Source organism: Doryrhamphus excisus, chromosome 3 (genome assembly GCF_030265055.1).
Source record: "Doryrhamphus excisus isolate RoL2022-K1 chromosome 3, RoL_Dexc_1.0, whole genome shotgun sequence".
NCBI classification, from domain to species: domain Eukaryota; kingdom Metazoa; phylum Chordata; class Actinopteri; order Syngnathiformes; family Syngnathidae; genus Doryrhamphus; species Doryrhamphus excisus.
In genome coordinates this window covers 13,133,817-13,151,055 of record NC_080468.1, presented here as the reverse complement: position 1 = coordinate 13,151,055, position 17,239 = coordinate 13,133,817, and the positions used below count along the sequence as shown (strand labels likewise).

The 17,239-nt window shown below is 36.5% G+C and overlaps 2 protein-coding genes across 2 annotated transcripts; one reads left to right on the top strand and one right to left on the bottom strand.

Moving 5' to 3' along the window:
• Positions 1 to 135: 135 nt before the first annotated feature.
• si:ch73-71c20.5 (DUF4748 domain-containing protein) lies at positions 136 to 4,024 on the top strand. The gene is made up of 3 exons (XM_058068481.1): positions 136 to 220; positions 381 to 600; positions 693 to 4,024. Exons 1-3 carry the CDS (start codon positions 181 to 183, stop codon positions 862 to 864), a joined length of 432 nt encoding a protein of 143 aa, XP_057924464.1. The 5' UTR covers positions 136 to 180; the 3' UTR covers positions 865 to 4,024.
• tmbim1a (transmembrane BAX inhibitor motif containing 1a) lies at positions 2,508 to 16,656 on the bottom strand. The gene is made up of 12 exons (XM_058068480.1): positions 16,430 to 16,656; positions 8,935 to 9,252; positions 8,797 to 8,864; positions 8,067 to 8,131; positions 7,940 to 7,993; positions 6,606 to 6,656; positions 6,482 to 6,521; positions 4,783 to 4,820; positions 4,622 to 4,709; positions 4,459 to 4,554; positions 4,307 to 4,360; positions 2,508 to 3,214 (listed from the first exon to the last, which is right to left on the bottom strand). Exons 2-12 carry the CDS (start codon positions 9,245 to 9,247, stop codon positions 3,068 to 3,070), a joined length of 1,014 nt encoding a protein of 337 aa, XP_057924463.1. The 5' UTR covers positions 9,248 to 9,252; positions 16,430 to 16,656; the 3' UTR covers positions 2,508 to 3,067.
• Between the last annotated feature and the right edge of the window lie 583 nt (positions 16,657 to 17,239).

The following is a 17,239-nucleotide window of genomic DNA, read 5'->3' as shown; positions in this document are numbered from 1 at the left end:
TAAATCGGGATCGGTGACAGGTATGCCGTGGGAAAGATTATAATAATAATTATTATTATTATAATTGTAATTTACAATTTACGTCGGAAGCTGATATGACCAACATTGTCCAGCAGGAGTCACCAGTCACTATTATTAAGCGCTGTAACTGCGCATGCCCGACAAAATTACACAACAAACATGGCGGCGCACTTGTCAGCGTTGAGAATGGCTTGCAAAGGTAAACATTTAATGTTACGTTCAAATGCCAGCACTACAACTCAACTAATTCAGTCTCCTAGTTCATAAATTGTAGTGAATTTAATGTTTGTTTGGTGTTGTTGTGATACAAATGCGTTACTTTGTATGGGTAACATTTACATTGTGTTGCCTGGTACCAGGTGCACTCCTTGGTCGATGGGTGGGCAATATGAGGTACCTTTCACCAGAATTGTACAGATGTACGAGGGTACAGACGGCCTCCATGTTTAGTTCCGGGACGGAACAGCAGCAGAGGAGCCAGAAGGATAATAGAGCTGAGGAGGAGGAGGACAGTGAAGGTCCTGAGTACATGCCCCTTAAAAAGGCTAAGAATCCCATGATGAAGATCGGCTATGCATGGTTAGTTTTATACTTATTCTCACTGTGGCTATTCAACTGTAATTCCACTTTGACTAGAAAACATTCTCAATTTCTGTTGTTCCTTCATGCAGGATGATAGGCCTCCCCGGTGGAATAATCCTCTTCTTGCTGACAAAAAGGCAAGTGGACAAGAACCGTTTAAAGCAGCTGAAAATTCGACAGAAGATGCAAAAATCGAACGAGGGCAACTACGAAGGGAGCCGTTACCGGCGCGCTGTGGAGAATGCCAAACTTGACCAGTAACCCCTTTGCTTGTTAAAAGACTGATTCCCAAGATAGAAAATGGACATTAAAGTAGCCTTTTACGCAGGGATCAGGACAAATATTCTCATGTTTAAATGAGATGTATTGAATATTTAATGTGTCATATCAATGTAATGGAGGCTATATGACTTGAATTCACAAAAATCCTCCAACATATGATAAGGCTTACAAATAAAATTGTTTGTATTATACATGAAAAGTCAAAAAGAACAAACTCGCACATCCACAGCAAGTTAATGCATCACTTAAATCAACAATACACATAACCTAAAACTGTTATTTCCATATGCCCGCATGGTCCATCTTATATGGATGATTTTAATGGATGCATGGATATTATAGAGGCGGCTGGTGACTGCTTTGAGGTGGGACGGATTTCTCAGTGAGAACACAAACTGCACATTAATATGTGCTTTCACTTTTAAGTCCCAAGAACCAGATTTGGCCACCGAAGACCAGGTCTATTTGGCACTAGTTGCTTTTGAGAAAATGTTGCCAGGTTCAGAGACAAAGTCACCAATTGACATGTTTCTCCAATTGACATGTTCTCATGAGTGAAACAAACAGCTAGCTCAATGAAAACTAGCCCAAAACAACAGGAAACGTGGGAAATTTCCAAACAATTTGACAAAGAATCAAGCCCAAAAGAACAGGAAAGAGGCGTATAAGACATCTGGCAACGCTGACGCCACTATTTCAGAGGCACTGAATGAAAGTGATTTGGTGAATGGGTGTCTTTTTTTTTGTTTTTTTTAACTGTTCACACTTCAACAAAAATAATTAGCCTTACTCAACACGGGTACAGCCTAAATTTAGGGTGACCAAGCGTTGTTCCTGTCCGTTTTGTCACATGTCCATGGTTACCGCCGTCAAGCACAGTTTTTCTGCCTGTCTTCAAAATATTTTGAAAAAAAAAAAATCAGGAATTGTCAGAAATAGTATATGGAAGAACTGATCAAATTTTTGGGGTTATCCAAAATCCTAAATTTTCCCCCCCAAAAATTAAAATAGCTACTACTGCGTCCTAATTTCTCAACCGATTCAGATTGTTCCAAAGTTAAAATTCAAAACTCATTCAGGACATTTAGCCTGTCCTGTACATGCGCTATCATGCAAGGTGTTAGCATTACTAGCTTTTTTTAAAGCTATTTTCACGGGTAGACACATATATAAACACTTAGCACTGTCATTCTAGGTGTTAGCATTGCACAGTTTTTCTGTTTGGGTTAAAAAAAAAATCAGGAATTGTCAGAAATAGTGTATGGAAGAACTGATCAAATTTTTGGGGTTATCCAAAATCCTGAATTTCCCCCCCCAAAAATTAAAATAGCTACTACTGCGTCCTCATTTCTCAACCGATTCAGACTGTTCCAAAGTTAAAATTCAAAACTCCTTTAGGACATTTAGCCTTTACTGTACATTGCGCTATCGTGCAAGGTGTTAGCATTACTAGCTTTTTTTTTTAGACACATATATAAACACTTAGCACTGTCATTCTAACATTACCATAGTAGCATATGAGCCATTTTTATAGGTACATCTATATAAATACTTACCATTATATACACACAACCACTATTCAGCTAGGTGTTGAATTTACAAAAAATCCTTCAACATACACATAAAGCTTACAAATAAAAATATTTATTATATGAAACCTCAAACAGAACATATTTACAAATCATCACCCCCCCACATACACTGCCGATGTGTTGTTTTAAGTCAAGGTCAATGTGGGGGGAGCTCACACCCTTGACATCCTTTATCAAGACTGTATTATGCCTAGAAGTGCCGGATTGTGGCCAAAGTACATCTATGCAACATATACTACAGCAGAAAATAATGCACGTAACCCTAAACCGCTCTAAACTAGTACGTAAAAGTTGTAGCCTAGCAAAAATATTTAACAAAGGCACTTCAAAGTTAAGCACTACAATCTACATGCAGATATGAATATTTGACGTCAGGCCAGCAGGGTGGTAATTGTGGGTTTATAATTGTAAAATATATAAGAAAGTGCATAGAAATGTCTTATGCAATAACACAATCTTAAATTCAGCCCTTAAGTAATATTCATGATGTGTAGAATTATTTCTAATACATTCTAGTTATGACTGGAGATAAAGCAAAATGGTTTTACAGCATGGAATGGTTCTTGGATGTTGACGATGCCGCTTGAGATTTATTTGCTAGAACCGATAATCTGCAGCAGGAAAAGGAAGATCTGGACAATGTCGACATATATGGAAAGCGCGGCGAACACGTATTCCTCTGGACTGATGGAATACTTCCTGTTTCCGATCAGGAGCTGCGTGTGGTACGCCAAGAACTGCAAAAACGTGAAAGAAAACTCATGTAACTTTATTTTATAAGCCATCAAATACTTAAAAGGTTATCACATTGTTTGTCTGGTATCAGGCCAGGTATCATGCCCCCCTCCCCCAAGTGCCAGTATCAGCCCGAGACCGAAGGTCTGATACCAGACAAACCATGTGATGATTTTATTATCACATACTATTTAATCATGAGCTTATTATCATGTACTATTTAATCAAAAGACCATTTTGTTTCCAGAAAATGTTCAGTTTATTACATGTATTATATCTAAACAGTGTAAACACAATATTTCAACAATAATATTTTATCAACAGTCTTATCTTATCAATGTCTGACAATTAAAGTTACATTAATCAAGTTTGGGTTTTTTGGTGACTGGAGAAGCACAAGGCACTAAGCACTGCTGTTCTCTGATTGGTTGTTTCACGGGCACGATAGTGGACAGCTACGGGGGCTGATATTGGACATGGTTAAACTCTATATTTTATCAGTATCACTGCCCTGGTCTTTGACACAGTATCATTTCGGCCTTTTCCCGTATCATTCATGGGCGGTTTCTAGGGTACAGGGACAATTAATACTGTAGTATGTGATACAGTAAACCTCGGATATATCTGATTCAATTGTTCCCACTGGTTTTGTCCGATATAAGCGAAATCCGTTATATGCGTATACCGGAAAATGTCCGTTTTACGCATATATCGGATTTATATCCGGTATATGCGTAAATCGGATTTTATCCGTTATAAAAAGGCACTTCCTTGACTATGTTTCCAATGTACCTGGACGCGCAGGCAACGCTGCAAACGCTGCAAATGACGTCGTATAGCGGCCTGTCACGATTTGGCGAATCGGAGCGCCACGATGTGGCCATCCGATATATGCGAGGGAAATTTAATGGAAATGCATTGGAACGGGACTGGAGATTTTGTCCGAAATAGGCGAAATCCGTTATACGGAATGAATTTTTATTGGAAATGCATTACAGAAAAATTGGTTCTTTTTTATCTGTCCGTTGTGAGCGAATTTCCGATATATCCGAGTCCGATATATCCGAGGTTTACTGTAATACTAAAATACTCACCAGAGTAAAAGCGATGGCTCCTATGGCGGCGTAAAGCATGTGAAGCCAGTAGATCTGCCAGACAAAAAAAAAAAAAAAAAAAACAGGCATAAAATTGACGGCAAAATTCCTGTTTGGAGTCGGCATTCTTAGGAAAATAATAAGGAACTCACGTATTTGAAAGACAACACAATGACTGTAATGATGCCTGTCACAAACACGACAATCCCGAGGACGCAAAAGAAGCCCTGGCACTTGGTGAAGTCCACCTTAAAAATCAGAATATGTACAGAGAGATGTTAGAAAACGACTAGTAAACAATGAAATAGCGAGTACCTTGGTTTGGAAGCAGAAGACCGTGACAGCGATGCAAACCACGGCTGTGATGGCCAAAGCAAGAAACACTGCCTTTGTATCGTAGTAACTGAAAGCAACAATGAACACAATTATGGAAGAAAAATGTCTGGATACATCAAATAAAACTTTTTTTTTTTTACCTGGATATGGAGCCAGTCATGTAAGACAGTGCCAGAGTCTGTATATAAAAAAAAAAAAAACATTATGTCATTGGATGGTCATATCACCTCGTACTTCGGTACGTGACAAAAATAAATAAAATGAAAAAAACTAAATAATATATATATATATTTTTTTTAATTAAAAAACTTGTTAGGAAAGCAGGAAGTGGACAAATGTAACAGTTAACTGTAAAAAAAAAAAAGGGTAAATTGAGTTAAAGCAGTGAGAGTGGAATTGAACTCGGGTCTCCTAGCTGTGAGGCCTGTGCGCTCACCACTCGAGATTATTTAAAAATAAAACATGTTTTATTTTTTTTAATAATTGTAAAAATAAAACATGTTTTATTTTTAAATAATCTAATAAAATCTAAAAATAAAATCTAATACAAATACAAAATAAAAATAAATAAAAACATGTTTTGTTTTTAAATAATCTAATAAAATCTAAAAATAAAATCTAATTTAAAAAGACAAAATAAAAATAAATTAATAAAAACATGTTTTGTTTTTAAATAATCTAATAAAATCTAAAAATAAAATCTAATAAAAAAAATACAAAATAAAAATAAATAAAACATGTTTTGTTTTTAAATCTAATAAAATGTAAAAATAAAATCTAAAAATGAAATCTAATAAAATCTAATAAAAATACAAAATAAAAATAAATAAATAAAACATGTTTTGTTTTTAAATAATCTAATAAAATCTAATAAAAATACAAAATAAAAATAAATAAATAAAACATGTTTTGTTTTTAAATAATCTAATAAAATCTAAAATTAAAATCTAATTAAAAAAATACAAAATAAAAATAAATAAATAAAACATGTTTTGTTTTTAAATAATCTAATAAAATCTAAAAATAAAATCTAATAAAAATACAAAAATAAATAAATAAAACATGTTTTGTTTTTAAATAATCTAATAAAATCTAAAAATAAAATCTAATTAAAAAATACAAAATAAAAATAAATAAATAAAACATGTTTTGTTTTTAAATAATCTAATAAAATCTAAAAATAAAATCTAAAAATAATCTAATAAAAAATACAAAATAAAAATAAATAAATAAAACATGTTTTGTTTTTAAATAATAAAAAAAATCTAAAAATAAAATCTACTAAAAATACAATAAATTAAAAAACATGTTTTGTTTTGAAATAATCTAATAAAATCTAAAAATAAAATCTAATGAAAAAATATACAATGACAACATAAAAAAATAAAAATAAATAAAAAATTAAACCTTGCGTAACCTCTGAGAAGTCTATCTGAATATGTGTCTTAATGGTTATAGATCACATTTTGTAATATGTAACAATTTTCTATCCATACAGAGGAGGCATACCAAGTGTCCTGGTTTCATTTACCCAAAATACGGTCACACAACCAAATGTTCTACATTTACAGTTAATTAGAATGTCTTAGAATATGCCAGGCGCCTTTATAACAGCAGCATATGGCTATGCACACAACAGTAGTTACGCAAGTGTAACTAGTGGAACCAGATTACGTATTGTCCGTACATGCGTACAACACTAACAAACAGTGTGTGACTCAGGGCTTTTGTGCTGACTCATCACGCCCTTCACGGAAAATGGAAACTTTCACTCCTTCAGTTTGACGTTTCACAAAATTGCCATTATGTGTCCTATTTTGCATTAGTTATCCAACTTACAAAGATAAGCAGCAATATCAAGTTCCATGGAAACTTCCTCCTACAGACAAGAGTGGGAATAGGAAGTAGAATGCAGGTTAGTATTAATATTTTCTGCATGAATACACTCTGGCGGCACACTTACCGTGGGCCCTTGCAGCAGACCAGCACAAGGTGGGTAATGAAGTACACGGCGCTAAAAACAATCAACCATGAAGTTAAAGATTAGACGGTGAAGACATTGAAAGGGTGAAGGAAAATTCATTTCTGGGGATCACAATAGATGAAAATATGAGCTGGAAACCTCATATTACAAATATATAAAACATACGGTGGCCAGAAATATTTCAATATTGAACAAAGCAAAAATTGTTCTCCATCAGAAAATCACTCCACACTCTTTATTGCTCTCTGGTTCTACCATATCTTACTTATTGTGTGGAAATATGGGCTAATAACTATAAAAGCAATCTTCACTCGATAAATGTACTGCAAAAAAGGTCAATAAGGATAATTCATAATGCCGCCTACAGAGAACATACTAACTCCTTATTTTTAAAATCACAAATACTTCAACTTGCTGATATAGTTCATCTTCAAACAGCTAAAATAATGCATAAGGCTAAAAATAACCAATTAGCTAAAAATGTCATCCAATACTTTCCTACAAGAGAGGAGAAATATGATCTCAGGGAAGAACTACATTTAAATAAAACACTTATATGCTAGGACTACGTTAAAAAGCCATAGCATTTCAGTATGTGGAATCAAACTATGGAATGGATTGAGTAAGACCCTCAAACAATGCACAACGATGAGCCAATTCAAGAAACAATACAAGCAGTTGATGTTTGCTAAATACAAGGATGAAGAGTCTTGAACCAGTCATGATGTGCTATACATATCACTATATTGACACTTACTATGGTACTCATTATGTCATTGGATGGTCATATCACCTCGTACTTTGGTATGTGACAAAATAAATAAATAATTAAATTTTAAAATGTAAGAAATATGATATAAAAACAATGTAAAAATATAAAATAATAATTTGATAATATAAAAAATTTAAATGTATAAAATAAAGTAAATAAATAAACTTTATTATATTCGGAAAGCAGGAAGTGAACAAATGTAACAGTTACTGATTGTAAAAGTACCAAATGGAGGGGTACAAAACAAAACAAAACAAATAAAACAAAAAAAAAAACAAACTAACCTAAAGTAAACTAAACTATATTAGGAAAGCAGGAAGTGAACAAATGTAACAGTTACTGATTGTAAAAGTACCAGATAGAGGGGTAGGATTTAATAAGCTTTGCTTCTTCCTACTCCTTTTGGACATGTGGAACTGTGAACTGATTATGTGATGCATTCAATTGTAATCTGACGCATGTTCAAATGAAATAAAACCCATTACCATAACCAGTATGCACAACTTTGTTCCCATTTTTAAAAAGATGTGTTTCGACTCACTATGACGCCCAGTAGACTGCTTGGTTCCGCTGCACAAAATATCTGACAGGTTGGCTGTGAGAAACAGATAAACACATTCAAACAGTTTGCCGACAATGAGACAAAACCAAGTGTGAAGGATACTCACACAAAGGTGAACACGGCAACGATGGCAGTGGTGACCAGGAGCTGGGATGCCAAAATCAAATAGACCTGAACCACACACACACACAGAATGGGGGACGTCTCTATTTATCACAGCAAGTCTTCCAGGTCCTGAAGCAGCAAAACAGCCCTAGACCATTACACTACCACCACCATATTTTACTGTTGGTAATAATAATAATAATACATTTTATTTGTGTAATGCTTTTAAGAGTACTCAAGGGAATAAGTCGCATCCGCCCAGGTTGGTTTCAGCTTAAGGTCACCAACAGATGGCCAGACATTCTCCTACAGCAGAATTCATGCTACTATTTATCACAGTTTTCCAGGTCCTGAAGCAGCAAAACAGCCCTAGACCATCACACTACCACCACCATATTTTACTGCTGGTAATAATAATAATAATAATACATTTTATTTGTATAGCGCTTTTCAGAGTACTCAAAGATGCTTTACAGTGAAGAAAAAATAAATAAAAAATAGAGTTGAGTAAAAACACAATAAACAATGCATTAAAATACAATATCAACACATTCATTCTGAGCTAAAAACAAGGCTAAAAGTGGGGCGGGTCACATTAAAAACGGATTTAAACAGGTGGGTTTTGATTGTTTTTTGAAGGTGGGAAGGTCAGGGCAAGCACGGAGTGATTACATATATAATTTGATAAATAATTTCATTGTGCATTATATGCAACTTGTCGTTAGTTTTACCTTTCTGATGAAGGCGTGCCGAATCTTCAGACTGTCCCAGTCGCTTCCTCTCGCAGCAAAATCATCATCTACGTCAAAAGCATAACAATTCAAAGTAACACATAAGACCGTTGACTGTCCAAGCAGCTACTGTCTTACCAGAGCTCATAACATCCGACGGGATGGTAGGCGGGATGATGGGAGGCATAGGGGGCTGACTAGGGTAGCCTGAACCTGGAGGTCCAGCAGGGTTCGGTTGTCCTGGATACGGACCTGCAGGGTAGCCTCCTGGTTGGCCAGGGAAGAGAGGAGCGTTTGGACCTGTCGGGTAGGGAGCGGGAGGCTGCCCTGGCTGAGGTCCACCATAGGCTGGGAAGCCATACGCAGGGGGCGGAGGGTAATTCCCGCCCTGGGGTGTGTACAGTGGGCCGTGGGAGTCATTGTACCCTGGAGGGTAGTCTGATCTGGACATGTTTGCTGAAAGGATGAGAGAATATGATATAATTTAACATGAGAAGAAAATGACAAATGGCAATTGGGCGAAGTTTAGTTGAATGGGCTGGCCCCCAAATACATCTCGGACCTCATCCAAATTTACTCTCCAGCGAGGTCACTGATGTAAGCTCCAACTTGTGGTGCCCAAGATGAGACTTAAGACCAGGGGAGACCGAGCCTTTTCTGTTGTCCCCAAGCTATGGAACTCTCTCCCCTCCCAAGTAAAAAAAGGCCCCCCAACATCGAAAGCTTTAAGTCTCGTACCTTTAAGTCTCGTCTAACTCTGAGTGAGTCGTATGGTCCTGTGTCTTTTAGTTCTTTCTTTTTAATCTTTTATTGCTTTGTTTCTTGTTTTTAATATTTTAATATCTATTTTACTATTTTATTTCTTATTTGATCTTTTAGTTTTGGATTAAATTCAATTTGTACCTTTATTTATTGTATTTTATTGTATTTTATGCCCTGTGATTGGCTGGCGACCAGTCCAGGGTGTACCCTGCCTCTCGCCCCAAGACAGCTGGGACAGGCTCCAGCACCCCCGCGTGAGGAAAAAGCGTTAGAAAATGAATGAATGAATGTATTTATTTTATACTTTATTTTATTTTATACTTTATTTTATTTATTTTATTCATTTTATTCATTTTATTCATTTTATTCATTTTATTCATTTTATTCATTTTATTATTTTTTAAATTTTAATTTTTTTAATTTTAATTTTAATAGTCAGGGCGGCACGGCGGTTGAGACTTTCAATTCCACGCTCGGCCATCTCTGTGTGGAGTTTGCATGTTCTCCCCGTGCATGCGTGGGTTTTCTCCGGGTACTCCGGTTTCCTCCCACATTCCAAAAACATGCTAGGTTAATTGGCGACTCCAAATTGTCCATAGAATGTGAGTGTGAATGGTTGTTTGTCTATATGTGCCCTGTGATTGGCTGGCGACCAGTCCAGGGCGTACCCCGCCTCTCGCCCGAAGACAGCTGGGATAGGCTCCAGCACCCCCCCGCGACCCTTGTGAGGAAAAGCGGTAGAAAATGAATGAATTAATTTTACTAATCTGTGCAGCACTTTGGAAACTCTGTTTATAAAATGTGATTGGATTAGCTACTAACGTTAGTTATCATTAAATGACTCCAAATTGTTCCGACATACTTATTTCCACCAATGCTTACATAAACATGTCCCTCATTCAATTATTTAACATTACTGTTCAAAATTTCCCCTAAAAAAAGCGACATAACCACTGAGCTATTTTAACTGTGACTTTAGGGAAATACACAGTCAAGGAATTCAACAGCTGGCCCCACCTTGCGTTGCCATGACGTCACATCCCCAGCAGCAAATAACAACACTCAAGAGTGGAAAAACTGCCTCCTCCTTACTAAGCAAACACTTTTTTTAAAAAAAAAAGGAGGTGGACAGCACAACTCTTCCCTGTGATTTTTATGTGGGATTAAAAAAAAAAAAAAACAAAGCAAAAGCTAAGTAAAAATATTAGTGTATAGTATTTTATCATGTGTTAAATGTTTAAACAGTTTAACGCTTTATCAGAAGCAGCCTGGCAAGTTTGCATGAATATATTTGATTACTTTTAGCCTTGTTGTCAGGCAACTAACACAACTTCCATTAGATGATTAGCGACACAAGTAATAGTTTCCGTGGGCTGAAATGTCCACTAAAATCTCGTACAGGAAGGTTCTGGAACACATGTAAACCATAACTGTCATAGCGTCAACTTGAGTAATTAATGTTAGCAGTAGTTATAAAGGTCGACGTCTACATGAGCGGAGCACAGCCAAAGATGGAAGAAAGGAATACTCTGCTTGCACTAATAGCACTAATGCACTGTTGCACTAATGGTGTGCCGTTTTCCCACTGCTGTACTCAGATTCTACATAGTCTACTGCATGGAGCTCGGAGTCTCTGTGTGAGACTGGGCCGCATCAGGTTTTCCCCCCAAAAAACAAAAAAAAAAACGCATTTATTAAAAACAAAAAATAAAAAAAAAACTTCGCTTTGGTTCTAATTTTCTACAAGAAAAGCTCTGATAAAACATTCCACTGTTCTCAAATATCTTACTTTTTATTTTTCTACACAAAATAATATGAAAAATAAATAAACAAATCAAGAATTAAGAAAATCAATCAATCAGTAATAAATAAATAAATATAATAATAATAATAAAACACCAAATAATAAAAACTTAAGAAACCACATGTAGTTGGTGCGTAGACAAATTATTTTTTTTTCAGATTAAAATGAACAAAGCATTATTAGAGCCCTGTAGACATCACAAAACACGACTATAGTCACATTTATACTCTTTTTTTATTTACAACATATTGCGCAACTGCAGGGGTCTTGAGACACATGCTAACTCGCAAACTAGAGAGCTAGCGACCTAAACGGTAGCCTTCAAGTTATTTCCTTTAAACTTAAATAGCCAAAAACTTAACCACTTCCACACGGATAGGGAGGATAACTATTAACAGTTATTTAACCTTTAACATGAACATTAATCAAATGTAATAATTTTTTCTGGGTACATGATACCATACAGCATCCATATCAAACTTGCGCCGGCCGCACTAACATTAAACTTTCATATCAAGGCGGGGGGCCTCAAACTAGTGTCCTGCGGGCCACATTTGGCCCGCGTGCCGCATGTTTGAGACCCCTGGCGTAGACAGTAGGATTCATGGTTCCATTTATCAATGGAGGCAGCAAAACAACACCAGACCATTACACTCCCACCACCATATATTTACTATGTTTATCATGTTCTTTTTCTGAAATGCAACGTTACTTCTAGGCCATATGTAATGGAACACACACCTTCCAAAAGTATTTTCCCGAAGGTCAAGATATTTTCTAGTAAAATTGAGATGAGCCTTAATGTTCTTTTTATTCAGCAGTGGTTTTGGTCTTGGAATTCTGCCATGCAGGCCGTTTTTGCAGTGTCATTGTTATGGTTGATTCATGAACACTGATCTTAACTGAGGCAAAAAGATACCTGTAGTTCTTTGGATGTTGTTGTGGGGTCTTTTGTGACCCCACTCTTGGATGGGTCATCGCTGTGCTCTCTGGGTTATTTTGGTTGAGAATATTCACCACTGTTCCATGTTTTCGGCATTTCTAATAATGTCTCTCGTTGTGGTTTGCTGGAGTCCCATAGTTTTGGAAATAGCTTTAGAACATTTTGCAGGCTAATGGATCTCAATTTGACTCGGTTATGTTATGTTTTTACTTTTTCCACACAGGACCATGTAGGTTTGGGATTTTTGTGTCCCTTAATAAAAGGTTTGGGCGGCACGGCGGTCTAGTGGTTAGCACACAGACCTCACAGCTAGGAGACCAGGGTTCAATTCCACCCTCGGCCATCTCTGTGTGGAGTTTGCATGTTCTCCCCGTGCATGTGTGGGTTTTCTCCGGGTACTCCGGTTTCCTCCCACATTCCAAAAACTAGGTTAAGCTAGGTTAATTGGCGACTTCAAATTGTCCATAGGTATGAATGTGAGTGTGAGTGGTTGTTTGTCTACATGTGCCCTGTGATTGTCTGGCCACCAGTCCAGGGTGTACCCCGCCTCTCACTCTGAAGACAGCTGGGATAGGCTCCAGCACCCCCGCGACCCTCGTGAGGAAAAAGCGGTAGAAAATGAATGAATGAATGAATAAAAGGTTTCATTTAATTAACTATAATTAATAATTATAATTTAATTAACTATATTTTGTGTTCAGTTTTGTTGACATTGACTAACCATTAAAATTATTTGATAGATTGCAATCACTTAAGCATGACAGAACTTAGGAAGGAAGCATTTCAACATTTTCACACCACTGTACCTCATATCAGCATACTATTATTTCACTTGTCAAAATATCAGTAAGAATAATTATTTACATTTCACAATTAAAGAAAAACAAATAACAAACGGAGCAGTGACGCCCCTATTTTGAATAAGGCGAGTACACCCGAGTCCAAAAAACATGTTTTGATGCACTCTTTTGTACAGCTTCTTCTTCTTCTTTTTTTTTTTTTAAATATCTTATCTAAATGATTACCAGATGCTCACCAAGACAGAAGTGAAACTTTCTGCTTCTCGTGTGAGGTCACGTTGAAAGTTGCTGCACGTCACCACCTCACCTGCAAGTTACGATTCAGTTCGCTATGATTAAAATAATACATTACAAAATTAGCTAGGACATTATGAGTGCTTGTAGTGCTGTACATGGAATCTTAATAACAATCAATAAAATCAATAAAATGGTGACACCATCGCAATCTTTCTTTTATAGAAGGTGCCTAATATCATCAATAACTGGTGGTGAGAGTTAGTGTACTGTAGGCTTGGACTTGGCGGATTATACTTCTATGTGTAACAATAGGAACTGGAGAGTAGAACACCGATTACAATGTATTCAATGCATTCAGTGCTGTGGAATGAGATCGGGAGCTTGGTGAACTTGCTAATCTGTAACTGGCTCGTTATGTTAATTTCGCCTATTCAGCCACCGTGTTGTGCTTTTTATGTCATCGTGTAGTTGAGTCACTGTTAATGTGTTACATCAAAATACCGACCATCTACTCAGTTCTGTGTGCTATTTTGTAATTAAATTACCATCTTTTCAATATTAAATGTAGCACTGCTTTTGGTCTTTATTTTTTTTTTTGCGATGCTATGACTAGCAAAGTAGCATTTTTAGCCGTTTTCATGGGTTGACACTTGTATAAACACCTAAAACTATGATATTATGCGTTAGAATGCTAACATTGTAACATTAGCACAGTAGCATTTTAGCCATATGCATACGTAGACGTTATGTGTTAGCATGTTAACATTGCCAACACGAGCTCACTAGTATTTCCATGAATATGAACTCAAGCAGACACACAGCGCTATATGCGAGGTGTTTGCATGCTAACATGTTAACATTAGCACTAATTGTCGATTAATTATCGATTCGTGAATTAACTATTGCAGCTCTATAATCATACATACTCGATTGAATGGCATTTATGATGCGAAACTTGCTTGACAACCTTGCACCCCCACAACAACATTTTTTTTCGATGCTATGACTAGCAAAGTAGCATTTTTAGCCGTTTTCATGGGTAGACACTTGTATAAACACATAAAATTATGATATTAGAATGCTAACATTGTAACATTAGCATTTTTTAGCCATATGTATAGGTAGACGCTAGGTGTTAGCATGTTAACATTGCCAACATGAGCTTACTAGTATTTCCATGAATATGAACTCAACCAGACACATAGCGCTATATGCTAGGTGTTTACATGCTAACATGTTAACATTAGCACTAATTGTCGATTAATTAACTATTGCAGCTCTATAGTCATACACCTCGATTGAATGGCATTTGTGATGCGAAATTTGCTCTACGACCTCGCACCCCCACAACATTTTTTTGCGATGCTATGACTAGCTAAGTAGAATTTTTAGCCGTTTTCATGGGTAGACACTTGTATAAACACCTAAAACTATGATATTATGTGTTAGAATGCTAACATTGTAACATTAACATAGTAGCATATTTTAGCCATATGCATAGGTAGATGCTAGGTGTTAGCATGTTAACATTGCCAACACAAGCTTACTACTATTTCCATGATATGAACTCAACCAGACACACAGCGCTATATGCTAGGTGTTTGCATGCCAACATGTTAACATTAGCACTAATTGTCGATTAATTATCGATTCGTCAATTAACTATTGCAGCTCTATAATCATACATACTCGATTGAATGGCATTTGTGATGCGAAACTTGCTCGACAACCTTGCACCCCCACAACAACATTTTTTTGCGATGCTATGACTAGCAAAGTAGCATTTTTTGCCGTTTTCATGGGTATACACTTGTATAAACACCTAAAATTATGATATGAGGTGTTAGAATGCTAACATTGTAACATTAGCATTTTTTAGCCATATGTATAGGTAGACGCTAGGTGTTAGCATGTTAACATTGCCAACACGAGCTTACTAGTATTTCCATGAATATGAACTCAAGCAGACACACAGGGCTATATGCTATAGGTGTTTGCATGCTAACATGTTAACATTAGCACTAAATGTCGATTATCAATTCGTGAATTAACTATTGCAGCTCTATAATCATACACTTCGATTGAATGGCATTTGTGATGCAAAATTTGCTCTACGACCTCGCTCCCCCACAACATTTTCTTGCAATGCTATGACTAGCTAAGTAGAATTTTTAGCCGTTTTCATGGGTAGACACTTGTATAAACACCTAAAACTATGATATTATGTGTTAGAATGCTAACATTGTAACATTTGCATAGTAGCCTATTTTAGCCATATGCATAGGTAGATGCTAGGTGTTAGCATGTTAACATTGTAACATTAGCATAGTAGCATATTTTATCCATATGCATAGGTAGACGCTAGGTGTTAGCATGTTAACATTGCCAACACGAGCTTAATAGTATTTCCATGAATATGAACTAAAGCAGACACACAGTGCCATATGCTAGGTGTTTGCATGCTAACGTTAGCAGTAATTGTCGATTAATTATCGATTCGTCAATTAACTATTGCAGCTCTATAATCATACACCTCGATTGAATGGCATTTGTGATGCGACATCACTTTTTCTGGATCAAATTTTCCTTCTCTATAATTAACCTCGTATTTTTGGTTGATATACATAACCTGGTTAAGGTCATATTTGCCGGAAGTAAATTAACTTGATTAAATGAACCATAGTAGCCGAGCCAAAGCACCAGAGCTCGTTTTAACCCCACCAAAAATGACACACGTGAACGCACCCCGGAAGATTACCAACACTAATAAAACGTTAACACGTTCCATATAAAACACGTCACAATGTCTTTTAGTCACACTTTTTTTTCCACTTATATAATCTAGTTTTGTTCTGGATTTGTACAACTACAAAGCCAGGCTGCTCCAAGTTAAACCCTTTGCCAACATAATACTCGTCCTTGTGCTTCCCACCGTGAAGTCAACTCACAAAAAGTCTTTCCTTTTAGGAGAGAGGCTCCAAAACAAACACGACGAGAAGAGCAACACTAAAATAACACAGCATGTCGACACGGCACATTTAAAACACAGCAGTTAACATTTTAACAGAAAAACATGATTAGACATACCAAGTGTTTGGTCCCACGGTTCGACGGCTCTTCTACGGATTTCGAAACTTGACTATTTTTCCTTCGTGTCGTGTGGAAATAGAATCGATTCAATGTGAGTCGCGGGCCGTGTGTCGTTCTGTATTGGACCAGAACATTTCCCGGAACAGAGCTGGGCAACTGGGTGGAGTCCACAGGAATCTTGTCGATCCACACCCACCAGGCCGACACTGGGATCCCGGGTTATAGGAGGGGCTGGGCGATACTGCGAAATGTAGCATCGATCAGATATCGAGTAAAGGCGGGACCAAATTAGCCAGTACCGATACTGATGCCGATACTTTGGATACTTTGGAAGAAACCGAGTTGCGCTAAGAAAACGTAGCAGAATTGCCACAAATAATGGAATTAATATATAAATAATGTAGCAATATAAACCACACAACAACAAAAAAATATTGTTAAAAATTACACTACACACTTGTTTCGATATTCGGATCAATCCGTCCACTCCTGCTATCATCATCCTGTGTTAAGATTCTTTATTATCTCAAACACATACCGTATTGTGTTTATTTACTGCGTTAAGGACCATTACAATATTAATTTTTAATGCATTAGAGGTCAACTAAGACACACTGGTGCGTTTGAGGTTTTGCTTCGAAAGTAAATGAGAAAGTAAAAAAAGCCCATATGAAGGGTTGGAGAATCGATTCAGATCGACAGTTTCGATATCAACTGCACACAGAATGGATATTTAGAAAGCTACCTGGTACGGTTTGGACGCCATAAAGCCATATAGTGTTGTATTATTTTATTGATAATGTTACA